General features: G+C 50.8%; 1 protein-coding gene across 1 annotated transcript; it reads right to left on the bottom strand.

Moving 5' to 3' along the window:
• Positions 1-6,518: 6,518 nt before the first annotated feature.
• Positions 6,519-8,447, bottom strand: LOC101840899 (polypyrimidine tract-binding protein 1-like). Its single transcript, XM_021224560.2, has one exon. It carries the CDS (start codon positions 8,345-8,347, stop codon positions 6,680-6,682), a length of 1,668 nt encoding a protein of 555 aa, XP_021080219.1. The 5' UTR covers positions 8,348-8,447; the 3' UTR covers positions 6,519-6,679.
• Positions 8,448-8,918: the final 471 nt, after the last annotated feature.

The raw sequence follows: 8,918 nt of genomic DNA, 5'->3' as shown, positions 1-8,918 counted from the left end.
GCAGGGGTTGGAATGTGTGTGTTGGAATGCTTGTCCCTCGGCCCCTGGTGCCGTTTTGGAAGGCTGTAGATCCTTTCGGATCTGGAATGGGCCTAGAAGAATCGAGTCAGCTGGTTCGGGTCGTGTGCTTTTCCTCTCTCTGCTCCTCAACTGAGATGCAGTGTGATGGGCCATCTCACACCACTCCGACCACACCTTCCCCGCTCCAACCCACTGTAGCCCCTCAGACCGCAAAGACAATAAACCTTTCTTGCTTCAAACCGATTCTTGTGCGTATTTGATCACAGCAGCGAGAGAAAAAAAAACTGATCAGGCTACACACCCATGTTAACCAGCTGATCTGGCTAACCATGAGGCCGGGCTCTTCTCCAGGTGACCTTGCACTCCTGCTTGAGGACTTAGGGCAGTGGTTCTCAGCCTGTGGGTCACGACTCCCATGGGGTGGCATGGCCCTTTCACAGGGCTGGTCTAAGACCATCAGAAAACACAGATATTTACATTACAGTTCATAACAGTTAAGAAGTAGCGATGAAAACCATTTTATGGTTTGGGGTCAAAGCAACATGACGAACTGTATTAAAGTGTCACACCATCAGGAAGGTTGAGAACCGCTGTCTTAGGGAACTGGGAAACACAGCAGAGTCTCAGAGGGAGAGGCAGCTTAAGCTTTCAAGTGCTACCGTGTCAGCAATCGTTCCTCAAACTGCTTGTCACTGCCTAGGTGAAAATAAGAGACAAGAACAGTGTCAGGCTTATCACTGTCAAGTTAAAGGTGAACCAGCGGTAGGGGCCCCAGATGACACAATGATGAAGACCAAACAGATGAGAGTAAATACTGCCAGCTGTGCCTCCCTGACCCAACGTTAACAAAAGCTAAAAGGTAAGTTCATGGTAATAAATGGGGTGAGCCATCACCTGTCTCAAACACGCATCCTGGCTCTCTGGACCGCACAGGATAGCCTTTAGCTGGCTGCATAGATGACCTGACAATAACAGAGGGAGGTTAATTATTTTCTTCTCTGGTGGCCCAAGGAAGTGGAGCAGATTTTGCACTTGAGGCTCAGGTGTTCCTAGGCAGAATGAAGAGTTCATGCCCCACTTTCATAAATGCCCCAAGGGATAAATAAAGCCTTGGGGTACCTGCTTCCTCCTTCTTTCCTGGTTCCTCCAGCTTTGACACTCCATGCTGGATCTTTCTAGGTGGACTTTGTTAATTAAAGCTCACTTGTCCCTTCCTGTGCTCCCTGCCCCATTCTTTGGGAAGGTGGAAGCAATGCTGACTTTAGGCAACTTTACTCAATGACCAGGTATGAGTCTGCACATCTCCAGTAATCAGATATGGGTGCAGGGGCTCAGATAACTACTGATGCTTTCACAGGGGCATGATACCCTGGCCCATTCAGTGGCCTGAGGCGCTCGCCTTCTCTTCCTCTCCACCCCCTCCACCTGGTTGCCGATGCCTCTCCAGGTCCCAACTGTTTTAACTGTCCCTTCCCCCTCTCCATATGTTTTCCTTACACCAGGTCTCCACCTGCTTCCCCCCCCACTTGTTCCCCTGTCAAGGCGCTCCTCTGATGGCACCTTCTGACAGCTAGGCTCTTGAAGTTTGACTGCTGTTGCTGTCATGAAACAACATGACCAGAAGCAACTTGGGGAGGAAAGGGTTTGTTAGGCTTGCACTTCCTGAGCAATCCATCCTAGAGGGAAACCAAGGCAGGAGCTTCACGGTCCCCTAAGTAGGAACTGAAACAATTGCTGTGGAGGAATGCAGTCTGATGACTTGTTGCTCCTGGCTCATTTACTTTGCTCACAGTCCAGGACCAACTGCCCAGGGATGGCACCACCTCCAGTGGACTGCGGCCTTCCACACCGATCATTAATCAAGAAAATGCACCACAGACCAGTCTGTTTGGAGACGTTTTCTCAGTTGAGCTTCTCTCTTCTCAGCTGACTCTAGCTTGTGTCAGTGTCCAAAATACTAACCAACAGAGTTCCTTTCTAGAAGACTCCATTTCCTGGCTCACCTCACTGAAAGTCATTTGAGCTTGCTGTTCTGGTTCATTCTCTCTCCTCACCCCCAGGATCCTCTAACTCCAAGAGCCACTCGGCTAACTCTGGGGAGAACTCCTTCGCCTGTGTCTTCCTCATGCCCTGTAGTCCTGCTGACGTCCTCTGCTGGTAGCTACCCTGCCTATGAACAGCCCCATGGCTGAATCTTCTTTAGCCTATGGCCCCTGAGAGGCTGTATAATACTCTCTGACCATGCCAGCCTGGCACTTGACCTCCTTTTTTCCCACCTACCTCCCCAGCCAGCTCTGAGAGACCTTCTCCTGCTTGTCTCCCTGCCAGCATTTGGACTCACTGGCTGTGGCTGATTCCTAGCTACTTCCACATTCTGGTGTTTAATTCATTTGTTTGTTTGTTTGTTTGGTAGTCTGTTTGTCTTGACTATTGCTGAAAGTCTTGCCTATGCATGTTTTGTTCAGTAATACTTTATTTCTGATCAAATTAATATTGTTATTATTATCTTATAGAGTTCAAATGCCCTTGTGTTGACTATTTGTAGCATATTTTCTCACTACCAAATCATTAAATATACTGTTTTGTACCTAAATACCCATGTACTCGTCCCACCAGACATCTTTGTTAGTGACATGGGTAGACACAAAATTACAGCACTATAATTTTGTCTTAAATATAGAAATAGCAAATTGAAAGATATCAAAATTATCCTCATTGTTAGAGAAGAATCCCTTGATATATAAATGGCCATGACATAGTTAAGGACTTCTGCAAACCATAGAATGTGGAATGTTGCCCATTTCAGGGAACCATGGGACGTAATTGGGAGTGTTCCTACTGAAGGACAGCAAATACTGAGATGGTGACATTTGTACTGTCTTGTCAATATTCTAGTTACCTCCCAGTATTCTAGGAGATCATATGCTATAAATTAATGCCTCCTGTAGTTTTTCAAGGCCCAAAGCATACCCGGAAGGAAGCTTCCCTAAAAATGGGATACTATAATTTGGGGTTCTTCCCTCTTGTGTTGACATACCATTGAGAAGGATGCTCTTCTGTACTGATTGGGTAAGGGAAAAGGCCTTTGCCTTCTTTTTGTCTCATGGGTTGCAGGTGTACAAAGCAATGCCCATGAGGAAGGACTTGTCCCTAGGTAGACACTGCATAGTACATTGCAGAAGATGCTTTTCTGCAGCAGGTAGGCAATGTACTGTGATAGGCACCCTGCTACAATAGGTGGTGAAGAAGAAGACTCCAGGGAAACCTCTTCCTTCATTCTTGTGTCTTCCAGAATGGCAAAGTAGCCATCTATTCCCAGGAGCCACCTTAGTGACACATTCTTCATTATTGAGAAAATTTGGGGGCCAGGCAGGTCTCAGTGTGTAGAAGCACTTGTCACTAAGCTTATGACTTATTTGGAGGCCCAGCAGTCACATGCAAAAAGGAAAGCACTAACTCCCACAAGCTGTCCTTTGACTTGTACAGGCATATCTTCACATATGCACACAAACACACAGGCTCATAGGCAGCCATATATATGTGCGCTTGCACAGGGCACACAGACACACACAATAAATAATGCATGTAGCACAGAGATTTGGAGTTCCAGCTTCTGAAAAAATACATTTCGCCTTTTTGTATGTGACTGGGTAAACGGTGTGAAGGGTTTAGGTCTTCACAGCCCTAAAAGAAATCTCAGAGGCTGTAGAGAAGTTTCAGAAGTTAACAGGTCTTGCTGTTCTTTAAGGGGATCATATTTTTGTTTCTAGCACACACTTCTAGCAGCTAACAACTGGCCATAAATCCAATTCCAGGAGATCTGGTGCCCTCTCTGCCCTCTTTAATACAGTCTGTCATGTTGCTTTGACCCCAAACCATAAAATGGTTTTCATCGCTACTTCTTAACTGTTATGAACTGTAATGTAAATATCTGTGTTTTCTGATGGTCTTAGACCAGCCCTGTGAAAGGGCCATGCCACCCCATGGGAGTCGTGACCCACAGGCTGAGAACCACTGCCCTAAGTCCTCAAGCAGGAGTGCAAGGTCACCTGGAGAAGAGCCCGGCCTCATGGTTAGCCAGATCAGCTGGTTAACATGGGTGTGTAGCCTGATCAGTTTTTTTTTCTCTCGCTGCTGTGATCAAATACGCACAAGAATCGGTTTGAAGCAAGAAAGGTTTATTGTCTTTGCGGTCTGAGGGGCTACAGTGGGTTGGAGCGGGGAAGGTGTGGTCGGAGTGGTGTGAGATGGCCCATCACACTGCATCTCAGTTGAGGAGCAGAGAGAGGAAAAGCACACGACCCGAACCAGCTGACTCGATTCTTCTAGGCCCATTCCAGATCCGAAAGGATCTACAGCCTTCCAAAACGGCACCAGGGGCCGAGGGACAAGCATTCCAACACACACATTCCAACCCCTGCATTCTGTGGCCCCCACAGGCCCGTGGCCACTTCAAAACGCAAACAATACCCATTCCAATTTCAAAGGCACCCATGGTCCTTAACAGTTCCAATAGTGATCAACAATACAAGTCTCTTCTGAGAGCCCCTGTAAAATCAAAAACAGGTTTATACACTTCTAACACACAATGGCACAGGGCAAACATAGGGACGCAGCAAAGAAAGCTCAGAGCAAACCAGGAGAGGAAATGCTGCCTCTTCTTGTCACTTATCTGTGGCTCCTGCGGGAACCATCTTGGTTCCAAAGGCCTGGTGTAGCCCCCACCTCCCTCCAGCTGGGGCCCATGTAGCCACTCTGTTGGGCTGGCTCCACTCTTCGCCGACACCTTGTCCCGGCATCCCCCACATTCTGGGGTCTCTATGGCATATTAGGCTTTGCCTCCACGTCTTTGCATCACCAACCCCGGGGCCTCCTTGTGGGGATATGATCCTGTCACACTTTGCCTAGTTTTTGTGGGTTCATGGACCCTTGGCCCAAAGCTAGCATCCCCCAACTTTGCACTTTGGCCTGCTTGCAAAGCCAGGTGGAGTGTGCCGTCACACCAGTTTGAGATATCATATGGTCCCCTGAGACCAAAGTAGTAGTGCTCTCTGTCCACATTGGCGGTTCAGACAGAGCAAATGGCTCTCTGCAGTGGTGGTCTCTTTGAGCAGGAGATGCCCTCAGTGGTGTTCTAATCCCTGCCTCTCCTTTTCCACCCATTTGCACTGTTATAGGTCACGAGCCTACATTGGTCGGGGCCTTGACATCCTGGCACCTTTGCTACTGTGCCAGCACAGACCACAGTGCTTCCCTGTATTGGGGCTAAGTCCTCTGACAAGAACAGCTGCGCTTGCTCCGTAGCTTTGAACTCTTTTCTTTCCTTGACAATCTGCAGTTTTCATGCCTATGTGCTCCACTCACTGCTCTCTGTCCCTGCAGGCCTGTGTGAGAGCACTGAGCAGTAACCTTGACACAGCTTGAAAGCTGTCCTGTCCCTAAGATTCTTCCACACACGAATTAGCCTATTGCTTTGGATTTCTGACTTGACTTCTCAGGACACAAGCAATATGTGACTAGGGTCTGAGCACAAATGGCTTCTAGCCCAGGTCCCAGAGGAGTCTTACTCCCTTCTGACTCTTCAGGAGCAGGACCTCCCCTGCCTGGATGTCTCTCGGCATCCTGGCCTTCCAAATCCCCACCAGAATGACCACTGAAGCTCTTCCTTGAGCATCCTAGGCCCTTTCCAGTGCGAAGTTCCAAACTCTTCTGTATTCTGCCCCCAGACCATCTCAAAGCCCTGCATACTACATGGCCGGGTTTGTCATCGCAATGGCCCCCACATCTCATTCTGCCTTGGGTACTTCTCTCATTGCTTAAGAACAAATACCCCACCGTAAAGGAGGGAAGGGGGAGGGTACATCCCAGCTTGGTGGAGAAGGAATGGTGGCAGGAAGAGGAACAGGAGCAAGAGCGGGAGGCTGGCTGTCGGCATCTCACCTGGAGTCAGGAAGCAGCAGAGCATGCACAGGAAGTGGGCCTGGCTCCAAAGCCTCCAGACCCTTCCAGGGGACTCACCTCCTCCACGAAGCCCCGACCTCCTAAAGGTTCCACAGCCTTTCCAACGAATGCCACCAACTGGTGAGCATGAGTCCAAATACACGAGTCCCTGGAGGCCACTCCACCTCCAAACCACTGCAGTAGCCTGCCTGTGTGGGGACAGTCTGGTCTCAAGCCTGGGAAGGATACACATATACAGTGCAGAGAACCTGCTGTGGCCAAACGTTGGGATCTCCACGGGGCTTCGCCTACCCTTCCTAAGGATAACAGGGCTGCTTGAGGCCTGTCTCTGCCAGTAGGGTGGCCACAGTCAGTACTGTTAAAATCAGGGAATCTGCTCTCTCACTCTCTGTCTCATGCTCTCTCGTGCTCTCGCTTTCTCTCTCTCTCTCTCTCTCTCTCTCTCTGTCGCATGCTCTCTCTCTTGTTCTCTCTCTTTCTCTCCTCTCTGTCTGTCTTGTGCTCTCTCTCTCATGCTCTCTCTCTCACGCTCTCTCTCTCTCTCTCTCTCTCTCTCTCTCTCTCTCTCTCTCTCTCTCTCTCTCTCTCTCTCTAAGACAACAGCCAGTCTCTGCTCTATCAAGGTCAGTCCAGTGTCTTTTAAAGTGTCCTTTTGTCTAGTGGTGGAAGCTGTCAGCAGTGAGCCCAGCTGGGTCCTCTAGATGGTGATCCTGGAGAAGGAGACTCGCAGGTGTTGGTTCTGGTCTAGGGTGTGGCCATGCAGGTCGATCAGGGCCTGAATGGCCTCCTCTACAGAACCCATCCGGATCAGCGCCATCTTGCGGTCCTTTGGGAAGAACTTGAAAGCCTTGACAGAACCCCCGCTGCTGGAGAAGAGTTTCTTGAGGTCTTCCTCCAAGACCGAGGTGGGGAGGTTGGAGAGGTGCAGGGTGGCAGAGGGCGGAAAGATGTTCTGGAAGTTCTTGGATCCGGGCTTCCTAAAGCGGTGCAGTGGGGAGTTGACATAGTCCTTGGTGAGGCTCTGGTCCTCCTTGCCCTCCCGGGGCAGCTTCACGCTCTGGTGCTTCGATGGCATGATGCATAGAGACTTGCCATGCAGCTTATGCCCATTCAGGTGCTTCAAGGCCAGCTCAGCCTGGCTCCCGTCCGCCATCTGCACTAGCGCGTTCTCCTTTCTGTTGAACAAGATCTTCACCCGCTGCACATTGCCATAGGCACCAAACAGAATGAAGAGGCTTTGGGGTGTGACTTTCTCGGGGTTGAGGTTGGCAACCAGAAGGACGGCGTTCGCCACACCTGGGGAGCCTGAGGCGACGACTGGGCTCTCTGCTCCAGCTGCGGCCAATGCCACAGCCACTTCTGGTACGACCAGGGGGCCCAGGGCCCTACACGCCTCTGGCATGGAGAGGCTTGCGACTTGAGGGATTGCAAAGGTGTGAGGTACTCCAGGGCTTGCATGTGGAGAAGCTGAGATCACGACAGGTGCACCGAAGGCCGTGGTTGTGTTCTGGGCTGGCAAGGGCTGGCTCTCACCCGAGGGCAGGTCTGGGCGCGTGTAGTCACGGCTCTTGTCATTGTTGTACTTGACCGTGAGGTCAGTGAGCCCGGAGAAGGCAATGCGCAGTGTGCAGCAGGCATCGTAGATGTTCTGCCCATCCAAGAACAGCTTGGCACACTGGGCACTCAGAGGGTGGGCATACTGTAACAGCACCTGGAACCGGCTGTTCTTAGTGTACATGATGATCTTCAGTACCGTGCCAAACCTGGAGAAGAGCTGGTGCAGCACTTCCAAGGTCACGCGATAGAAGTAGTTCTCCACAAGGATCCTGAGCACAGGGCTCTGCCTGGCCACCACGGTCTCTGTGTCCACAGCAGCGGCAGGGGTGGCCGAGGCCACCTTTCCCGCACAGTCTGAGGTCTCAGAAGTCGGCAGGCCTGGCTGGGCACCCACCTGGCTGGGGTCACCCACCTGGCTAGAGCCACCTGCCTGGCTGGGGTCACCCACCTGGCTGGAGGCACCTGCCTGGCTGCAGGATCTGCTCACCTGGAGCTCTTTGTAGCGGGAGAACTGGATGTGGACAGGCTGCCCATGCAGCACAGGAGTCACCCAGGTGTAGTACCTGACCATGGTGTGGGCGGCATCCTCCGTGCTCATCTCCACGAAGGCCTGGTTCTTCCCCTTTAGAAACAGTAGGTTGGACACCTTCCCGAATGGCAGCGCCAGACGGAGAACTTCTTTTTCCGTGACACTGCTTGGCAGCCTGTGGATGTGGATCACTCTCGATGGGCCCTCAGCTCTCCTTCTGTCCCTTTTGAACCTCTTGCTGTCATTTTCCTCGGATGCAGGGGGGGAGTAGCTGCTCATGACAGCAGATTGGTTCTGGACACAGGCAGAGAGAAGACAGAGAAGAGCTCCTCTGACCACAGCCCTCTACAGACTGCTGTGTCTAAGGCACAAGAGCAGAATTGCAGTAGATGGAGTGGAGAGGAGTGAATAGCCCAGCCCTCCTTGTTTGATACAGTGTTGGCTTGATTAGAATCACGTGAACAGCTGTGTTGCACACTGAGACACTGGTTCTTAACATTCTGGAGCATTCTCTCTCTCTCTCTCTCTCTCTCTCTCTCTCTCTCTCTCTCTCCCTCTGTGTGTGTGTGTGTGTGTGTGTGTGACTATTTGCCTATGTCTCTGTCTGTCTCTGCCGCTGACTCTTTCTCTGTTTGTCCCTCTCCCTCTCTCCCTATCTCTGTGCGTTTGTCTGTCTGTCTCTCTCTGTGTGAATATTTGCCTATGTATCTGTTTGTCCCACTCCCTTTCTGTCTCTGTGCGTCTGTCTCTCTCTCTCCTCTCTCTCTCTCTCTCTCTCTCTCTCTCTCTCTCTCTCTGCATGTGTGTATTTGAATGTGTGTGTGTATGGGTGTGTTGTGTGTGTGTGTGT

This window comes from Mesocricetus auratus, unplaced genomic scaffold (genome assembly GCF_017639785.1).
Source record: "Mesocricetus auratus isolate SY011 unplaced genomic scaffold, BCM_Maur_2.0 Super-Scaffold_100033, whole genome shotgun sequence".
Taxonomy (NCBI): domain Eukaryota; kingdom Metazoa; phylum Chordata; class Mammalia; order Rodentia; family Cricetidae; genus Mesocricetus; species Mesocricetus auratus.
The sequence above is the reverse complement of the archived record's forward strand: the minus strand, read 5'-3'. Positions and strand labels throughout refer to the sequence as shown.